The 21,853-nt window shown below is 43.5% G+C and overlaps 1 protein-coding gene across 1 annotated transcript in view; it reads left to right on the top strand.

Annotated features, from left to right (window-relative positions):
- The window catches only part of LOC134337159 (uncharacterized), a 120,435-nt gene that overhangs the window by 79,128 nt on the left and 19,454 nt on the right, over nt 1–21,853 (top strand). The window contains exons 9-10 of the mRNA XM_063032002.1: nt 12,627–12,768; nt 21,333–21,455. Of these exons, the coding sequence (XP_062888072.1) occupies nt 12,627–12,768; nt 21,333–21,455 (265 nt within the window). The remainder of the gene's footprint in view (nt 1–12,626; nt 12,769–21,332; nt 21,456–21,853) is intronic.

Here is a 21,853-nt window from a genome sequence, read left to right as displayed (position 1 = left end):
AGTGCTTTAAAAGGGATGGGGGGGGGAGGGGAGGAGGGGTGGCATTACTGGTCAGGGATACTATTACAGCTACAGAAAGGGTGGGTAATATAGCAGGATCCTCTTTTGAGTCAGTATGGGTGGAAGTCAGGAACAGGAAGGGAGCAGTTACTCTACTGGGGGTATTCTATAGGCCCCCTGGTAGCAGCAGAGATACAGAGGAGCAGATTGGGAGGCAGAATTTCGAAAGGTGCAAAAATAACAGGGTTGTTGTCATGGGTGACTTTAACTTCCCTAATATTGATTGGCACTTGATTAGTTCCAAGGGTTTAAATGGGGCAGAGTTTGTTATGTGTGTCCAGGATGGATTCCTGTCACAGTATGTGGACAGGCCGACCGGGGGAATGCCATACTAGATCTAGTACTAGGCAATGAACTGGGTCAGGTCACAGATCTCTCAGTGGGTGAGCATCTGGGGGACAGTGACCACCGCTCCCCGGCCTTTAGCATTATCATGGAAAAGGATAGAATCAGAGAGGACAGGAAAATTTTTAATTGGGGAAGGGCAAATTATGAGGCTATAAGGCTAGAACTTGCGGGTGTGAATTGGGATGATGTTTTTGCAGGGAAATGTACTATGGACATGTGGTCAATGTTCAGAGATCTCTTGCAGGATGTTAGGGATAAATTTGTCCCAGTGAGGAAGATAAAGAATGGTAGGGTGAAGGAACCATGGGTGACAACTGAGGTGGAAAATCTAGTCAGGTGGAAGAAGGCAGCATACATGAGGTTTAGGAAGCAAGGATCAGATGGGTCTATTGAGGAATATAGGGAAGCAAGAAAGGAAATTAAGAAGGGGCTGAGAAGAGCAAGAAGGGGGCATGAGAAGGCCTTGGTGGGTAGGGTAAAGGAAAACCCCAAGGCATTCTTCAATTATGTAAAGAACAAAAGGATGACAAGAGTGAAGGTAGGACTGATTAGAGATAAAGGTGGGAAGATGTGCCTGGAGCCTGTGGAAGTGAGCGAGGTCCTCAATGAATACTTCTCTTCGGTATTCACCAATGAGAGGGAACTTGATGATGGTGAGGACAATATGAGTGAGGTTGATGTTCTGGAGCATGTTGATATTAAGGGAGAGGAGGTGTTGGAGTTGTTAAAATACATTAGGATGGATAAGTCCCGGGGGCCTGACGGAATATTCCCCAGGCGGCTCCATGAGGCGAGGGAAGAGATTGCTGAGCCTCTGGCTGGGATCTTTATGTCCCCGTTGTCCACAGGAATGGTACCAGAGGATTGGAGGGAGGCGAATTTTGTCCCCTTGTTCAAAAAAGTTAGTAGGGATAGTCCAGGTAATTATAGACCAGTGAGCCTTATGTCTGTGGTTGGAAAGCTGTTGGAAAAGATTTTTAGAGATAGGATCTATGGGTATTTAGAGAATCATGGTCTGATCAGGGACAGTCAGCATGGCTTTGTGAAGGGCAGATTGTGTCTAACAAGCCTGATAGAGTTCTTTAAGGATGTGACCAGGCATATAGATGAGGGTAGTGCAGTGGATGTGATCCATATGGATTTTAGTAAGGCATTTGACAAGGTTCCACACAGTAGGCTTATTCAGAAAGTTAGAAGGCATGGGATCCAGGGAAGTTTGGCCAGGTGGATTCAGAATTGGCTTGCCTGCAGAAGGCAGAGGGTGGTGGTGGAGGGAGTACATTCAGACTGGAGGATTGTGACTAGTAGTGTCCCACAAGGATTTGTTCTGGTACCTCTACTTTTCGTGATTTTTATTAACGACCTGGATGTGGGGGTAGAAGAGTGGGTTGGCAAGTTTGCAGATGACACAAAGGTTGGTGGTGTTGTAGGTCAGTGGTCCCCAACCACCGGGCCGCGGACCAGTACCGGGCCACAGAGCATGCGCTACCGGGCTGCGAGGAAACGATATGATTTGGCGATATGAGTCAGCTGCACCTTTCCTCATTCTTAGTCATGCCCACTGTAGAGCTTGAGTGCACACGAGGTCATTACCTGCGCGTTATCCATGTCAGCGTGGGAAGGAGATCAACTCCTCGAGCTTGCAAATGACGACGGGCTGAAAAGTATGTTTGACATAACATCTCTGCCGGCATTCTGGATCAAAGTCAAGGCTAAATATCCTGAGATAGCCACGGAAGCACCGAAGACGTTCCTTCCATTTCCAACATATCTCTGCAATGAATATAACAAAAACTAAATTGCGGATTATACTGGACATAAGGAACCCCGTTCGAGTATCGTTGTCTCCCATCACCCCTCGATAGGACCGTTTTATAGCAGGAAAACAAGCTCAGGGCTCCCACTGATTCAGCGATATTGGTGCGTAGCAATGATTTTATATGTTCATACAGGGAAAATATGCGCTGTGTGTTTTATATCCAAACATTACTTCAAATGTTATGATGCTATTGACTTATATTACCATATAATTACAGCACGGAAACAGGCCATTTCTGCCCTTCTAGTCCATGCCGAACGCTACTCTCACCTAGTCCCACCGACCTGCACTCAGCCCATAACCCTCTATTACTTTCCTGTCCATATACCTATCCGATTTAACTTTAAATGACAATATCGAACCTGTTTCTGACACTTCTACTGGAAGTTCGTCCAACACTTACTTCAAGCTCCCCTGGCCTCCCCCTTATCACTATATTCATGCGAGGAAAATATGCGCTGTGTGTTTAATATTAAATTTGTTAGATAAACCCGTTTAGAAATGAAATTGAGTGTATTAGACACTTATCATCGATATTCCGGTCGTGATTAACACCCCCTGCCGAACAGAATCACCAAAAACGATTTCTAGAAAAATAATCGGCAGGTGCACACATGCGCAAGTCACACATGCGCACTTGTGCCCGCGCAAGGCTTCATGGTCATTGTAGTCTTTCTCTAGGTAAACACAATGTATTTGACTGCTACTCTTGTCCGTTGGCAACCATTCCCCACCCCCGCCCCCCGGTCGGCCGGTCCGCAAGAATATTGTCAACGTGAAACCGGTCCGCAGTGCGAAAAAGGTTGGGGACCCCTGTTGTAGGTAGTGTAGAGGATTGTCGAAGATTGCAGAGAGACATTGATAGGATGCAGAAGTGGGCTGAGAAGTGGCAGATGGAGTTCAACCCAGAGAAGAGTGAGGTGGTACACTTTGGAAGGACAAACTCCAAGGCAGAGTACAAAGTAAATGGCAGGATACTTGGTAGTGTGGAGGAGCAGAGGGATCTGGGGGTACATGTCCACAGATCCCTGAAAGTTGCCTCACAGGTAGATAGGGTAGTTAAGAAAGCTTATGGGGTGTTAGCTTTCGTAAGTCGAGGGATAGAGTTTAAGAGTCACGATGTAATGATGCAGCTCTATAAAACTCTGGTTAGGCCACACTTGGAGTACTGTGTCCAGTTCTGGCAACCTCACTATAGGAAGGATGTGGAAGCATTGGAAAGGGTACAGAGGAGATTACCAGGATGCTGCCTGGTTTAGAGAGTATGCATTATGATCAGAGATTAAGGGAGATAGGGCTTTACTCTTTGGAGAGAAGGAGGATGAGAGGAGACATGATAGAGGTGTACAAGATAATAAGAGGAATAGATAGAGTGGATAGCCAGCGCCTCTTCCCCAGGGCACCACTGCTCAATACAAGAGGACATGGCTTTAAGGTAAGGGGTGGGAAGTTCAAGGGGGATATTAGAGGAAGGTTTTTTACTCAGAGAGTGGTTGGTGCGTGGAATGCACTGCCTGAGTCAGTGGTGGAGGCAGATACACTCGTGAAGTTTAAGAGACTACTAGACAGGTATATGGAGGAATTTAAGGTGGGGGCTTATATGGGAAGCAGGGTTTGAGGGTCAGCACAACATTGTGGGCCGAAGGGCCTGTAGTGTGCTTTACTGTTCTATGTTCTATGTTCATTCTTTGTGAAGCACCTTCACGCCATCTACAACAGGCAAGATTTCCTGGGGGACAACAACTTTTCTTCCTTGCCACATTCCAACATGACAATCCATGCCCTCTTCTACTGCCACAGTGAGGCTAGAGGAGAAACTTTATTCTGTCTGGGTAACCGCCAACCTGACAGCATTGACATGAATTTCCCTAACTTATGGTCATTTGAAGCCCCCTCCCTCACTCTCCTTTTCCATTCCCAATTCTGGCTCACTTCTTACCCTTCTCTTCTCACCTGCCCATCACCTCCCTCTGATACCCCTCCTCCTTCCCTTTCTCCCATCTGTAAGATTCCTTCTTCAGCCCTTTACCTTTTCTACCCATCATCTTCCAGCTTCTCATTTCAACCCCTTCCCCTCTCACCTAACCTGGCTTCACCCATCACCTGCCAGCTTGTTCTCCTTTCTCTTCCCGCCGCCCCCCCCCAACCTCCAACTTCTTATTCTGGCTTCTTCCTTTTCTTTTCTAGTCCTGATGATGGTTCTCAGCAACAAACATCGACCATTTATTCCCCTCAGCTGATCTACTGAGTTCCTTCAGAGTTTTGTGTGTGTTATTCTGGATTTCAAACATCTGTGGAATCTCCTGAATTTCCAACCATATTTAGCCAGAAATTTTATTGAATAGATGATCGACTCAATTTTCCGAGACGCCCACAACACAGGACCACGTCTTCAGTCCAAACGACCCACTACACATGATGTCAAGAGGTAGTCGAGCATATTAGATACAGCAAAGCTGTGGAAGCTGACAGTATTCCAGGTGGTTGCACCACAGAACTAACTACACTTATAACAAAGGTGGTCCAATACAGATATATCACTGCCATCTACCCAGACTCTCGGTAATGTGCAGGATAAGTCTAAAAGCAGGGAAAATCTAATCAGGCTAATTACAGCCCAATCAGCTTGCTGAAATCAGCAAATAGGTGGAATATGTTGTCATCTGTGACATCATGAGGCACTGACTCACCAATTACCTACTCTGGTGCTCAGTTTGAATATCATCAGGATCATTCAGCTCCAGATCTCAGAGTCTTGAACCAACATGGAGCAAAGGCTGAATCCCAGGGTTGAGGCAAGTGTGAGATTTAACAGAGCTAAAACACTTCAGTGGTATGAGTCTTTTTTGCTCAAAGGCAGATGGCTATACACATTGAAGTTCAAACATCCCAGCCCCAGGACATGACTGCAGGAGTTTTTCAGGAAAGTTTCCTTGGCCCAACCATCTTCAGCTGATTCATTGTTGACCATCCTTTCAGCATGGCCAGAAGATGGTTGTTTTCTGATAATTGCCCAATGTTGAATTCCTTTCACAACACTTCAGCAAACGAAGTGCCTCGCGTGGAAGCAGCATGGCTGACAAGTGGCAATAAAACTGGAGCAGCTAGAGGTGCAGTTAATTGGGTTGCTGCCTCACAGTTGCACAGACTCAAGTTCAGTCCTGACCCTTAGAACCATCGATGTGGAGTTTGCACATTCTCCCTGTGATAATGTGATTTTCCTCCAAGTGCTCTGTTCCTTCCTACCTAAAAATAAGCAGATTAGGAGGTCAATTAGTAAGTTGCCCCCCCCCACCACCGTTTATCATTGATAATTATTACCATTGCTAGGTCCTCCACCAATAACATCCTGGAGGTCAACAGTGACCAGAAACCAAAATACAAGAGCCAGTCAAAGGCAGAGCATCTTGTGGTGATCACTTCTGACACAGTCACAAAGAGACACAGCATCGAAAGATACTCTTCAGCCCACAGCATCCGATTAGATTAATCCCATTTTTCTTCCAGACATATTCATCAGTTTCCCCCGGATTCTGACCTCACCTACACACTCGGGGCAATTCTCTGCAACCCATGAATCTACCTAACTGCTCGTCAGACTGGAGCTTCTAGAGAAACCAATGTGGTCACGGGGAGAACAAAAACTCCACTCTGATAGCACCAGGGTTAGCACTGAACCCAGATCTATGGGACCGTGAGGCAGTGAATCAACTAACTGTCCCTCAGTGCTGCCCACTTCAAAGGACAGGTCAGCAATGTGACACAATATTCTCTACGTGCCTGGAAGCACAACTCCAGCAATACTCAAGGAGCTTAGCATCATGCAGAACTAGAGATGCAGCTAAAATATCTTCCCACGAGAAGTCAATCTACTTGACTGGCAGCCCATCTACCCTCCTAACCATTCATTCCCTCCACCTACACCACGGAACTGGAGTTACTCACCCAGGACACTCTGAGTTCACCTCCAAAACAGGAAACTACCACAAGACCAAAGGCAGTGGGCGCACAACAATACCACCATCTATCTGCAGGTTCACTCCAGGTGACACTGTCCTGACTAAAGGGAGACAGTGAATTTGTCCATGAGAAACATGGTCAGTGCAGACAGTTAAGTGAAAATTACTTCAGAAGTCATTCCTTTGCCTCATTGACAATCTCTCACATGATAACACATGACTCATAATTATTGTACTCAATAATGGTGTATGGGAAACCAAGTCTTCTGGAGACTAGGCAGGAAGATAAAATAATGCAGACAGATTAGATCAGCCAAAATCTTTCTAAATGTCACAGCATGTTGGAGGGAATGAATGGCCTATTCATATTCCTAATGATGTATAGTAACAAGTTTTCTTTTTAAAGAGGAACATCTTAAACCATTCTTCTCTCAGATCTTGAATCCTGTATGAACCCACAGTACAAAGAATTCTGGAAAGGACAGAGTTCTCTTAACACTTAATTCTTGCTCATTTCCTTGTTTTGTGCAGGATACATCAGGGGCAGAACATGTTAATGGAAAGACTGAGCAACCATTAGTGATACCAAAGCACGTCTGCAAGTGTGCAGCACTGAGACAAAGTAAGCATAAAATTAATCAAAAATGAAACTAATAGGAAGAGTTACATCACACACCTTGTGTGTCCTCAAAAAGAGGAATTTGATTTTTAAGCATCACTCTGAAAATCATGATGTTACTTCCATAGGTTTCCCAATCAATGGTGTTGCAATGTGAAATGAGGGCAGATCCTGGGATAGTCCCCAAGTATTTAACTGGGATACACCAAATGTTCAGTGAAGCTTCAAGGGCAGCAACATTTCAAGGTGAGTCTGCTAATGCAAGCCTTCTTTTTATTCCTTGTACAGACTTGGCAGCAGAGGGCTGGAGGGGATGTAATCGAACTGCAGGGGAAGAGACAGGTTTTATACATATTTTGTACTAAGGCCCAAATGGAACAGGGAACAAATTCCTTGGTTCCATCGCTTTGGGAAGTGTACAGCTGGTTACTTATCAATAGGTAAACTAACTTTTGATCGTCCATGTGTTTAAGTTGTGGAACATACAGCACAGAAAGGCCTTTTGACGTAGCAGGTCTATGCCAACCATCGATTCCCACTTACTCTTGCCCCTTTTTATTCTTCCTACATTCCCGTCGACTCACACCAAATTCTACCACTCACGTACACAAGGGGCAATTTACAACTCCCAACTTGCACGTCTTTGGGCTGAGGAAATTGCACATAATTGTAGGAAGAACGTGCAAACTTCTCACACACAGCACCTAAATTCAAGGGTCAATCTGGCTCACTAGAGCTGTGATGTAGCAATTGTGCTAGCTGCATCACTGTGTAGTCTAATTCTAATCAAAGATACACTCCCTGCATCCCACCACGTCTACTGACTGTGTAAACTAATTCCATCTGCTTGCACATGTTCCAAATGCCCCATAGAAGTTGCTATCATCTGTTTGTACCGTCTCCCCTGGCAAAGCATTCCTGGCACCTACCAATCTATGCATTGAAAAAATAACTTGCTTTGTACATCTTTAAGCTTTCCCTCTAATGTTAAACCTATGCCCTTTAGAGTTTGATCTTTCCATCCTGGGCAAAAGGCTCAGAGGCACTGAATATCTACATACCTCTCGATGTTATGCATTTTCATCAGGTTTCCCTCAGCCTTCAACACTTCAGAAAAACAATCCATGCTTTTCCCCCCACCAGATACATTTAGAAATGGGACAATTTATTGCCTTTTCCTGGCCACCTGGAGAATGTTGCAGAGGGTTATTTATATGATGTACTTGGGAGGAAGGTTTTCTAGATTGGTGTTAAGTGGTACACTTAATCAGTCATGTGGAATGGGATAGAATATGGGCTGGAGGCATCATTTACAGGATGTTGCTGCTCTGGTCCTTCTTGGTGGTAGAGATTACAGAAACCTTGGTTATCTGCTGCAATCGATCATCCTGCAGTTGAAGTCCATCAGTGAGAGTGGAGTGAAACCAACTGAAGTGGTGAGCAAATCTTCTCATCTTGGTGCTGTTGTCTGAAAGCAGTTGCACGATCCAGGGCTCCAGCCAGTATTCCATTACATTTCGCTTGAAGCTCGTAAACTTTAGAAAGGATAAGATGGGTCAGCATGTGTAGCTGTTCCTATGCTATTGTCATGGTTGGTTCCAGACTCTGGTCAATGGCGCAGGCATTCAAAATGTGAGCTTGCTCAGGAACTTTGTTTACAACGGAAATTAATGTAAAATCCTATTGCAGTGTTAACTAGCCTCAGAACCCCTCAAGACTCCACCTTTTGGGGAGGGAGTATCCAGCTGGTTAATTGTTTCCAGTCAGAATAATCTTTCAGTTCCAGCATCATCAGTAAAATGTTTTTGCACTTTATCTGGTAATTCTTATTTCTATTTTTACCTGGGGTCCAGAACTCCATGCGTAATCTACACCAGATTTCACAGAAGTCTGACAAATGGTTTGCATTTCAGTGTGTGCCTTCAGAACTAAATCCTTTTGCTTTGTTTTGCTTTTGTCATGGCCTCACTAATAGATAATGTTTCTGTATCTAGTCATCAATGCATCAGTCAATTACACATCTTCAAGGAATATGTGACTTCCTTGTTTTTCTTACTAAGTGTATAACCTCAGTTATCAAGATGAAAATTCTAACCCCAGTAGCACACCCCATCAGAAAGTTCTCATTTTTTTCTGTACTTTTCCACTTTCCTTTTCTAAAGTAAACACAATTTGGTAATACCTTTAAATTTTGAAATAGTTTCCAAAATAATAAAGATGAGATATGAAAACAACTTAACAAACAATATCAAAGTGGATAGTAAAAACTTCTTCAAATATGTACAAAATTAAGAGATGAGAGTGGATATAGGACTGCTAGAAAATGAGACTGGAGAAAAAATAATGGGGGACAAGGAGGTGACAGTTGAACTAAATGAGTATTTTGCACTAGTCTTCACTAAGGAAGCCACTAGCAGTGTGCCAGGTGTTGAAGGGTGTGAGGGAACAGAAGTGAGTACAGTTACTATTACAAGGGAGAAGGTGCTCAGAAAGCTGAAAGACCCAAGGGTACACAAGTCACTTGGACCAGATGAACTGCACACTATGGTTCTGAAAGAGGTAGCGGTAGAGATTGTGGAGGCATTATCAATGATCTTTCTAAAATCATTGGACACTGTCATGGTGCTAGAGGACTGGAAAATTCCAAATGTCCCTCCTTTCTTAAAGAGTGGAGTAAGGCAGCAGAAAGGAAATCATGGACTAGTTAGCCAGACCTTGGTGTTTGGAAAGATGTTGGAGTTAATTGTTAAGGATGAGGTTATGGAGTACTTGGTGACACAGGACAAGATAGGACAAAGTCAGCATGGTTTCCTTAAGGGAAAACCTTGCCAGACAAACCTGTTGGAATTCTTTGAGGAGATTACACATAGGGTAGATAAAGGGGATGCAGGGTATGTTGTATATTTGGACTTTCAGAAGGCCTTTGACAAGGTGCCACACATGAGGTTGCTTACCAAGTTAAGAGCCCATGGTATTACAGAAAAGTTGCTAACATGGTTAGAGCATTGGCTGATTGGTAGGAGAGAATAAAAGGATCCTTTTCTGGTTGGTTGGCTGCCAGTATGTAGTGGTATTCCACAGGGGTCGGTATTGGAACCACTTCTTTTCCTGCTGCATTTCAATGACTTTGATGATGGAATAGATGGCTTTGTTGCCAAGTTTGCAGATGATACGAAGATTTATGGAGGGGCAGATGGTGTTGTGGGAACAGGTAGGCTGCAAAGGACTTGGATTAGGAGAATGGAAGAGAGAGTGGTAAATGAAATACAATGTTGGAAAATGCATGGTCATGCACTTTGGTAGTAGAAACAAATGTGCGGACTAAACAGAGAGAAAATCCAAAACTCTGAGATGCAAAGGGACTTGGGAGTCCTTGTGCAGAACACCCTAACAGTTAATTTGCAGGTAGAGTCAGTGGTGAGGAAGGCAAATGCAATGTTTGCATTCATTTCAAGAGGTCTTGAATACAAGAGGAGGGAAGTGATGCTGAGATTTTATAAGGCACTGGTGAGGCCACACCAGTATTTGAGCAGTTTTGGGCTCCTCATCTAAGAAAAGATGTGCTGGCATTGGAGAGTGTTCAGAACAGATTCACAAGGATGGTTCCAGGAATGAAAGGTTTATCATATGAGGAACGTTTGATAGCTTGGGTCTGTACTCACTGGAATTTAGGATGGGGAAGGGATCTCATTGAAACCTTTTGAATGTTGAAAGGCCTAGACAGAGTAGATGTGGAAAGGATATTTCCCATGGTGGGGGTATCTAGGACAAGAGAGCACAGCCTCAGGATGGAGGGGTGCCCATTTAAAACAGATAACGGAGAAATTTCTTTAGTCAGAGGGTGGTAAATTTGTGGAACTTATTACCATGGGCAGCTGTGGAGGCCAGATCATTGGGTGTATTCACGGCAGAGTTTGATAAGACACAGCATCAAACGTTACAGGAAGAAGGCTAGGAAGTGGGGCTGAGGAGGGGAGAAAAAAAAGGATCAGCCATGATTGAATGGTGAGGCAGACTTGATGGGCCAAATGTCATAATTCTGCTCCTATGTCGTATGGTTTTAAATTTATAAATATGAGGAGTGCTCTCAATAAATTTCTATTTGCACCAAAGGCATAATGATTAATTAATGATAAAACAACAAAGGAATGTTCTTGGCATTAGAGTGCATTGCATCGTATCATTTCAGGCTTCCCTCAATTGCTTTTCCAATGTTGGCATAGTTTACAGGACCAGCATTTATTGTTCATTCTATCTATCCTCGAGTTCACTGTGAGATGCCTCCTCGAAATGCTGCAGTCCTTCTGATAAAACTACACTTAAAGTGCTTGCAGAGATGGAGATCAGTGACAATACATTTCCAAATCAGGATGGTGTACAACTTGAAAGGAAACTAAAGGTTCTGCCCCTTTTTCTGTATTTGCCACTCTTGAACTCTGTTGGTTGGTTACAGGTTTAGCATAAAGGCATTATGGTTGAGGAGGATCTGTATACAGGGCGTTGCAATTAAAGCAGGGACAATGCGATGTGGCAAGGCCAGGAGAGGCTGATTGCCCACAGTGCTACAAGTCCAACTACTGGCCTCAATGTGCAAATAATGCATATAATTATTTATACAGCTTAGCACATGAATGTCAGTGTATAAATAGCACACAGAACATTATGATTATTAAACAGTATTTTATGCAAAGTTTGGTGCTCTGACCTCATGGGGAATGCTTGGAACGGGAAGTGCTCTGTTCCCAGTCACTGCCAAGTATTACTGTGGATGTTGATACCCCAATGCAGGGATCTCTAGATAGCTAAAATCAGTCTTCTTTTCTTTACAGCTTATTAATTCAAATAATTGATCTTGCTTTCAACATTATTTAAGCCAAGCTGAAGGACAGCTAGATATTAATCCAGAAACCATGCTTCTGAGGCATTTTTCAGTTTGCTAAGGCAAAAATGGAAAAAAATTGAGAGTCACTGGGGCAGAATGCTATCAGGACCAATGTTTTCTATTAACACTAAAGGCCAATTTATACTTGTGCCTCAAATCGATGCCATAGGTATGGCGTAGGCGCGTACCCTACACTGTACCCTATGCCGTAGTCTAACGCACGCCTCCCCAAAAATGTAACTACGCAAACCACAACTGTGATTGGTCCGCTTGGTAGCATCGCATTTCCTCCTACGCTGCAGTAGCTTCCCATTGGGCGACTGAAGAGCAGGGAAGGAACTCTGGCTGCAATGCTTTCCATAAAGCTTTACAGACCTCCGAAATTATGGAGGACCCTGGGCTTGATGCCAGTTTGTAGCTGGCTGCTACAGCCTGTCGACTTCCACCTGAAGCTAAAACTCGAATGGTGATTGCCAGTGTCTGAGTATACTGTGTGCACACTGATGCGAAATAAATAGTTAGAGATGATGAACCAAATCGTCAGATCTACCTGCCAACATCCAAAAATATTGCAAATGCATTTCCTCATCTATGTCTCTCAGTAGCCGGACAAGCACAGAAAATTCACCCTCCTTCAGTTTCAGTCGCCATTGTTTGAAGTTTGAGATTCTTCGTATTGAATTTCAACACGAAGAAACTCAACACAGTGGCATAGAAACCCCACCGCCAACTAGCGTTTTGGCAGTGAATTGCAGAGCATCGCTGACACACCAACGCACAAGTATAAATGCTCACAGCAGCGTAGCCCATTTGCGTAGGCTACGGCGTAAGCTAGTACACACAAGTATAAATCAGCCTTAACTCTACAAAACATCTACCTTTATCACAAATAATGAACACAGACAGCTCCATGTAACGCCATTTCATTCTTTTCTTTAGGTTCTGCATAATGAAGTTCACTTTGTTTCTGGGCTTTGTGGTGGGGCCTATTCTGATTGTGGCCTCTGACTGCACAGTCAGCTCAACTCGCGATGAGGAATGGAAGAACTGGAAACTACAGTACAATAAGCAGTATGCAAAGGTAAAACAGAATTTCTCAGACTAAACTCTGACAGTGTATGCCGGGAGGGGGATTGGAGGGGGAGAGAGGAGGGCAACCCAAGTAGTCTCTTTCTAAACAGTTCATCAATGACCACGTTATTGAACTGTACGGCCCCTATTTCCCCAATCGCCACTGGTCTAACGTCTTACTTTCCCATTGCTGCTGATTACTGCAGTGTCAGCCTGCCACACTGTCAGAACAAGCGCTCCCAGCTAAACTAATGAATCAAAGAAATCCAAGCTGCGTGCGAACATTATGAATGAACCTTGTTCTGTTCATGATGATAATCTCCTAAATGCCTTTACACACCATGCAACCCCAGTGGCATGATTAAAGGCAAGTTCTACCTGACAGTTGAAGGAGGGCTCACAGAAGGTGTTACAGCATATTCTGAAGCAGGCCTGCGCTGGAGCGGTTCAAAATATAAATAAGTTGAGCTGCTGGCTGCCAGCAAGGGAATTAGATGAGTTTGGAATGGAGGAGAAAAAGAATAGGGAGGGGTGACAAAATGTTCAAGGATTTGTGTAGGGAAAGGAGCATGTTGGAGGAGAAGTGTATGGTGGTGAGAGGGAATGGAAAAGGTTGTGCTAGTGGTCAGGTGGTGTTGTGGAAGTGAGTGATTCTTGGTGGAAGAGAAGTGGACAACATTGAATTAATCATAAATGCTGTCATTATGACTTCTGTGCAGTGCCTCAGATGAAGGATAGATTGCTGGAACTGTCAAAGTACTTTTGAACGCATAACCAAAATAACCGAAATCACAACTACAGCAGTCTGAACTTGTACTACAATGTGCAGATTTTAGGTGCTGCAATTTGGTCATCAACAATTCATATGGCTGTATTAAAAAGCAGGCCAATAAATGGCAGGACCTTGGCAGTGTTAATGTACAGAGACACCTTTGGGTGCAAGCCCATTGTTACCAAGGAGCAGCAATATAGGTGGAAAAGGGAGTGAAAAAGGCATTTAATATGGTTGCCAAGGCACTGAGGACAAGATCTGGGATGTAACATTAAAACTGTACAAAACATTGATTCATTTACATATACAGTTCAGATCAACACACTACAAAGGATATGGTAGCAGTAGAGGCAGTTCGGAAGAGATTCACTCGGATGTGACATATAAAGAATGGCCATAGTTACAAGGAGATTCAATGGGCTAGGTTTATTCTCACTGGAATGTCAGAGACTGAGAGGTGACCTTGTAAAAGTTTACAAAATTATGAGGTGCATAGACAGGATAGATGGTAAACACATTTTAATAAGACAGTGGAGGCTAGGACTAGAGGTCACACAGGTTTAAGGTGAGAGCAGACAAATTTAAATAAGATGATTAAGTTTCTTCTGCCCCCCCATCAGAGTGACAAACTCTCAGTGGCCACTTTATTAGGCACACACTGTATCTAATAAAACGGCCATTGAGTGTATGTTTGAGATGCTTTCACTACAAAGATTTAACATGTTGTGCACTCAGAGATGTTCTTCTGCATACTACCATTGTTACATGTGGTTACTTGAGCTACTGCCACCTTCAACCAATCTGGCCTTTCCTCACTAATCTTCCTCATTAATAAGATGTTGTTGCACACAGAACTCCACTCGCTGGATTTTTTTTTTGGTGTTTGAACTTTTCTCTGTAAACTCGAGATTGTTGCACACGAAAATCCCAGGAAACCAGTTTCTGAGATACTAAAACACCCTGTCTGGCAGCAATAATCATTCCATGGTCAATGTCACTTCCTTCCCCATTCTAATGTCTGGTCTGAACAACTGAACCCTAATGACCATCTCTTCGGGGACCATGTCTTCAGGCTTTTATGCATTGACTTGCTGCCACATGATGGATGAATTACATTATTTGCATTAAAGAGCAGGTGTTCCTAACAAAGTCAGCACTGAGTGCTACAGCAGGTTGTGAAGGCAGATACTATTACAACTTTTAAAGGGTATTTAGACAGGTATTGCGAAAGGGCTGTAGGGATATAATCCAATACAATCAAATTAGATTAATGCAGATAGACAACTCAGGAAGTGTGCTGAAATGGCCCAGGGCAGTACTGTATATTTCTGATGCTGCCATTGGTGAGTTTCAGTGTAAACATCCTAGCAGTGACCATTAGCCAGAAACTCAACAGTACCACTCACATAAATACCACAATCACACAGGGATAGGTGCTCTGCAGTGAATAACACATGGGCTTTTCTCCGTCTACAAGACAGAAGTCAGAATGTGTCTGGATGAGTACAGCTCCAACATTCATGTTGACACTGTCTTGAATAAGGCAGCCTATTTGATGGGGATTACACTGACTGCACCCCACTTTGTTCCAACACAGTACACAGTGGCTTCAGTGTGTGGCATCTGAAAATAGGGTCGGCATTTACTACTGAACTACTCTGACAAGCACTTACCAAATCCCTGACCACACCCTCCCCCCACCATCATAAAGATCAAAGAAAGGAAATGCATGGGAACACCAGCACTACAGGTTCCCATCCAGATCACACACCATGCTTACTTGTAAATGGTGTTTCTAGTCCATCAGAACAGGGCCAAAATCATGAAACACCCTGTAAACAGTGCAGTAGAAGCACCTTCACATGGACTGCAATGATTCAGAGAGGCAACTTAGCCCAGGTTTGTTTCCCCCAATCAATTAGGACATTTAATGTCAGAGAAATGTATACATCCTGAAATTCTTTTCTTCACAAGCATCCATGAAAACAAAGTAGTGCCCCAAAGATAGAACGACAGTTAAGTGTTAAAACCCCAAAGCTCCCTCCAACTCCCCCCTGCCACACACAAACAGCAGTAAAGCAACGACCCCCCCCCACCAGCAAAAGAGCATGAGCAACCCCCACCGAGCACTCAAGCGTGCAGCAAAACATCAGAAAAGACACAGACTTGCAGTACTCCAAAGACTACTCGTTCACCCGGTATTCGACATACCAGAGGCTCTCTCTCTAATAAGGGAAAAAGAGGTGTCCTCATTTGGGGCAATAAATGCTGCTCTCACCATTTGAGCCCACATCCTGAGAAATAAATAAATGAAGCACAGGACATCTATCATTTCTGGTAGCAATACCATTTTGAAGTTGTCTCCCAGGTTACGTGCATCATCAGTACCTGAGCCTGTGGCTTCAAATGTTATATCGTGACAGTGTGAATTCATCAAAGGAGTATTTAGGATGAAGGCAAGGCAGGTTGTGATCTATTCCTGAGTTTTCACCCCATGGCTGATACAGCATCCACAATGGCCATTCCATTAATGACATCCTCTGTCTCCTCCATTGAAATAATGTGATGCTGTCTCACCTGTCACTTTCCTGGGAGCTTCTGGTGACTGGTTGCCCTCTTGTCCCTCAAGAAAAATGGAAAGGTATTAGCATGTGCAGTGAAATCCTGTTGGATAATGTGGTTGTCGGCTGGAATTCTGTACAGTTCTGCTGTTGAGAGTTGCATTAGCACCAACACAGTGTGCAAACAGGGGGCAAGTAATATTAGACAGACAAGACATGATGGTAGTTCTTTGAGAAGAGTCATGAGAATTTGGTGTATTGAGTTACTCAGTCCCCACTACGTGTCATTCAAATATGCATTCAGTGACATTGGTTGCACATTAAAATCTATTGAATTGTTTACAGCACTGAAAGCAACAACCAATACCACATTACATTTTGAGTGTGTGTCTGCCCTCATGATCTGCAGAATCAGGCATCTCCTGCAGCAAGCCTCCAATATCAGATCATAATTCAAACTACCTTTTCCCAGGTCCTGCCATTCTTGAAGACCCCCTGGATCAGCTTCAATTGTAGATAGCCTCCTAGTATCTATCACAGTCACCATGCTCCTCCCCTTTGAGGCCAGTTTCAAATGGCACTAGTATTCACAAAATTAGTCTCCATGGTGAAGTGGTAAGCCAATGAACAGCATTGTTTGCAATGGACAAAGTAGCAATATGTACTACATCCCTGTCAGGAACTTTTACAGGCATCATCCAATTTCAGCCCTACCTCAAGTCAATGGCAGCTGAAACAATCAGATTTACCTCTCGCCTTTGAATGCAATTCTTCAAAACCCACTTCCATTGTTCTACCTTCTTTGGACCATCTATGATTATCCTACCTGTATCCCAAGTCCACCTTTATGTTCAGGTATCATCCCAATGTTTGCCAGTGAAGCAAATGTCAGTTATGAATTTCTCAGCAATGATTTCTAACGTGTACAAAGCAGAGCTTGCACACCTCTAATCATCTACACCCTTCTCAATTACAGTATTGCAATACTACAGAGGTTTTAAACTAAAATGACAGTGACGTGGGATCCTGAGCAGTAAAGCGGTGGATGAGAAATCAGGAGATAATTAGAGTTAGGTTAGATAATTAGGTAAGCAATTAGAGTTAGTTTATTTGACAGGAGCACAGTAAAGGGAGAGGATAAATCATTGGCTTAAAGTGCATTTATTTCATGTTACGTACCTCGTAACTGGGTTGCCAAACCAGCAGAAATGGATCACTCAGTTGGAGTCTGGATTACTAGAACTAAGAAAGTTTTATTGAAGAAACAAGCAACACAGTACTCTAATCAAAAGGATAATAAATACAACAGTTCAGCAATGATAAACCCACATGTACACAGAATTAAGATAACAGGATCAATCAAGCTCTATCGTTGTCTAGGGGCAAATGACCAGTTTCAAAGTGACGCAAAGTCCAGTTCAATTCAGTTCAGTTCAGTTCGCAGACAGTGGGGGGAAGGAGAGAGAGAGCAAAACAAATGAATATTCAAACGGCTTCCACACACAGACCTTCGCAGTCAGCTTTCGTGCGAGCCCTTTGTGATGTCATCTGAGGTCACCTACTGTGACCCCTCCGTTTCCAGGTACGATCGTTTTTCTGTGGTGAACCTGGCACCCAGGCAAGGGTGGACACACACCAGGTTCCCGCCGATCGTGCCTTTCTACCCTGAGCGTCTATGGCTTGATCCCGCGACCAGCCGTCCAAAAACTTCCCACCGGCTTGTGGGAGACGCACTGCTTCCAGGGTCTCGTTACCTCGGGGTGTCGTGTGTGTCTTGCCTTAGCGAACCTGTCCCTTTTTATCCCCCTGCTGGGGTATCGCCTGTCCATCACTTCAAACAGTTCAGGGTTCAAAGGGGGAGCCAATCTTGACAGCTCTCCTTCCGTTACTCTCTCCCGTCCCTTCATTAACATCTCCAAATGCTGCTTCATTGTTTTCCTTATGTCTCTCTCTCCTGAAGATAGGTGGCAGACCAACTGCTGATCCCACTGGTGCCAGCACAGGACAGCTAACATCTTAATCTATGTGTATTCTTGTCACATTCATTACAACAGGCAAGGTGAATGAGTCTGAAGCATGGATTTGTTCTGGGGACTGGGATATCAGCCAGGACAGAAACATGGCTGAGGGAATGCTGGATTGGCAATTCACTATTTCAGGAAACAGATGGTACAGTTATGACAGAGCCGCAAGTAACAAAGGAAGGAGAGTTGCCTTCTTGATTAAAGGAATCTAACAATGGTCCTTGGAGTGGATGTTCTGCGAGGATCCTCCAGTAATGTCATATTGATAAAACTAAGAAACAAGGCGATGATCACTCTGATGTGACTACATTATAGGCTCCCCAGTAGTCATCATGAATTGGAGGAGCATTTATGTAGAGATTGCAGCAAGTTCTAAACATAATAGGCCAGGATATGATAGATTCTAACTTTCCTAATATTTAATTGGCCAACCATAGAGTAACAGGCCTAGATGGAGTGGAATTGGTGAAATGTTTTCAAGAAAGCGTCCTTCCACAATATAAAGGTACAGAGAGGGTGTTAGTGCTGGACTGCCTCCTGCAAAATGAGAAGTACCAGAGGAATCTGTCAGCATGCACTTTGGGTCCAGTGAGGTTTTAAAATAGTTATGGAGAAGGAGAGATCTAGTTCATGTGTTAGGATCCTGAACAGGGGAAGAGCATATTTTAGAGCCATTAGCAAGGCCTTTGCAGAGGTTGACTGAATGTAGGGGAAAAAAGGGTCTGCTAAGAGGGAGGCTTTTAAAAAGTGAGATGTCAAGAGCGCAGTGCCTTCGTGTTCCTGTTAGCGTGAAGGGAAAATTGGCATATTTGGGAACCCTAGTTGACAAGAGATATTGTGGCTCCAGTTAAGAACAACAAGAAGGTATTACATTACATGTAAACACAATTGGAAACTAGTGAATCTCTTGGCAACTACAAGTTGAGGAGTACATTTGAGAGAGATCAGGAAGACAAAAAGAGGATACGAGAGGCATTTGGCATGCAAACTGAAGCAAACACATGAAATTCTACAGGTATACTACGTGTAAGGGAGAGAATAGGTCCCCTTAACAATCAGCATGGCTGTCTTTGTATGGAAAAGGAAATGAGATTTTTAATCCAGTTTTACTGTGGATTAAACAATGAAAGCAAGGGAAATGGGGGGAATGATCGGTGATGTCCTAGACCACATACGAGTTTTTTTTAAGCATGTCGTATCAGACATTTAGCCATTCTTGTCTGGCACATGGTGTCAGGATTAACCGGGTCACATTATGAACGTTCCTGACTTGACCCTTGTATTTTTTACGAGGCCAAGTGGCTAGTTCAACACTCAACCCAGCACGGATCGAAAGCATGCTCGGGATAGCCCGATCTGGATTCGAACTCAGGAACCTTCGCTCTGGAGTCCGGCGCTGATCTCACTGCGCCACCAGCTGGCAAGTTAACAGGAAGGAAGTATTGGAGGCCTTAAAGTGCATTAAGATGGATAAATCCCAGGACCTCACCTGGTGCAGCCTTGGACCTTGTGGGAAGCTAGAGAAAAAATTGCAGATGCACAGATTTAAGGAGGTAACCAAGAGGAGAGGTAGGGCAGCAGATGCTGCCTATATGGACTTTAGCAAGACATGACAGGTTGGTCTGGAAGTTAAGTAACATGTGATCCGGGGGTGGGGAGATGGCCGATTGGCCTCATAATTGGCTCAGTGACGGTGATGATCAAGGGTTATTTCTTGGACTAGATGCCCATGTCTAGTGGAGTGCAACAGGAGTGGGTGCTGGGAGGTTTGTTTGAAATTTAAATAAACAACTTGAACAAGAATGTAGAAGGTATAATCAGCAAGTTTGGAGTGATACTAAACTACCTGGCATTATAGACAGTGTAGAAGTTTTTGAAAATGTGCAGATTCTGGTCAGCTAGATCCATGGCTGAGAAATGACAAATAGCTTTCCATCCAAATAAATGTGAGGGATTGCACTTTGGAAGACCAAGCCAGGATGGGATTTACACAGTGAATAGTAGCGACAAGGAGTGCAAATGCATAGTTTACTGAAAACAGTTTCTTCGGTAGATAGGGTGATGAGGAAAGCATCTGGCATGCTGGCCTTCATTGGACGTTCCATTTCAGAGCTAGGATGTTACTTTGCAGTTCATGCAAGACACTGATGGGACCACCTTTGGAGTATTGTGTACGGTTTTGGTCACCTGTTATAGGAAAGACATTATTAAATCATCATTGCACTCTTTCTCGTTTATCAAGATGTTGCCTGAACTTGGGAGTCCAAGTTAAAAGGAAAGATCACATAGACTAGGATCTTATTCTCTGGTAGGTAGGAGACTGAGTGGGAATCTGACAGAGTTATTAAATTCATGAGGGGCATAGAGTTAATGCACATAATCATTTTCACAGGGAGGGGATGCAAAAAATAAAGCGTATATGACTGAGATCAGAGGCGAGAAATTCGAAAGGGACATCATGGGCAGCTTCATGGCCAAGGATGGTGCATATTTGGAAACATCTGTCACAATAGTGGCTGAGGCAGGCACATTAACAAAATTTAAAGGTCAATTACGTAAGTATATAGATAGGAGACATTTCGAGGGCCATGGGCCAAGTACAAGCAGTCCCTGCTGCCTCTAATCCCTGCATTCCACCTCCTAGCCTGATGTCTCCGCCTCTGATCCCACATCATTGCAGTAGCTTTGATGGCTATCCAGATCAGAATTGGAATCAGGTTTTTTTCTCATCGATTTATGTCATGAAGCTTGTTGCAGCTCACTGGGCAAAACAACTGGCATGGACAAGTTGGGCTGAAGGCTGTATCGTTCTATGACTTGATCTCAAAACTTACTCACTTGTCAGTTCAAAGATGTATTTTCAGTACTATGCACTAAACTCTGGGAAGTTTTCAGAAGGTAATCCACCACCATCTCTTTCTTTCCTTTTTTTAAAAAAAAACTCTTGATCATCTGCTCTAATGTTTTCTGTGCTGCTCAGCATTTTGTCTGAAGCTCGTGAGCAGTGACTTGGGTGATTTTGCGAGATTAAATGTGCTACACAAATGCTAGCAGTGTTGATCCTGCATGTGGAATGAGTCCCACCTCTCAGACTAACTGGGGCAATTTAAAATCACTGTAAATTAATATTTCAGGTTTTGCATGCAACCTTTGAAAAATTTGTAGAATGATAGTATGGAAAGGTGCTACAGATTGATGTCATGATGTCTTTTTTCAGGACGAGGAGATCAACAAAAGGAAGATTTGGGAAAGTGCCATGAGTTACATTGAACAGCACAATCAAGAGTATGCAATGGGGAAGCACACATTTACTGTGGCAATGAACCAATTTGGAGATCTGGTGTGTACAATATCTAAAATATTTGATTATCAGATGCTAGTTATGAGATGATTTTACTGAATGAGCTCTTTACATTCACTGATATCATGTAACAAAGTCCAATCTCTCTTGTCAATGTCTGAATCTTTCATCTGACCCTTTAACATCATATTTTGTTATTTCTGCTCACCTCTGCAGCCATCATCGTGATGAGCTACTGCCGAGAGGCTTGAGTCACCTTTGTATTTGCTGCTGTGAAGTAAAGGAACACTTTACTTCTGAAAAAAATGTATCTGGAAAAAAAATCATTTGGTACCCTCTAATATTGTTGGCCAGTTTACATCATATTTCATCTTTCCCATAGTTTTTCAGTTGCCTTTCATTGGTTTTTAAAAGTTTCCCCAACTAACTTCCTACAA

The sequence above is a fragment of the Mobula hypostoma genome, chromosome 24 (genome assembly GCF_963921235.1).
Source record: "Mobula hypostoma chromosome 24, sMobHyp1.1, whole genome shotgun sequence".
In the NCBI taxonomy this organism is placed as follows: domain Eukaryota; kingdom Metazoa; phylum Chordata; class Chondrichthyes; order Myliobatiformes; family Myliobatidae; genus Mobula; species Mobula hypostoma.
The sequence above is the reverse complement of the archived record's forward strand: the minus strand, read 5'-3'. Positions and strand labels throughout refer to the sequence as shown.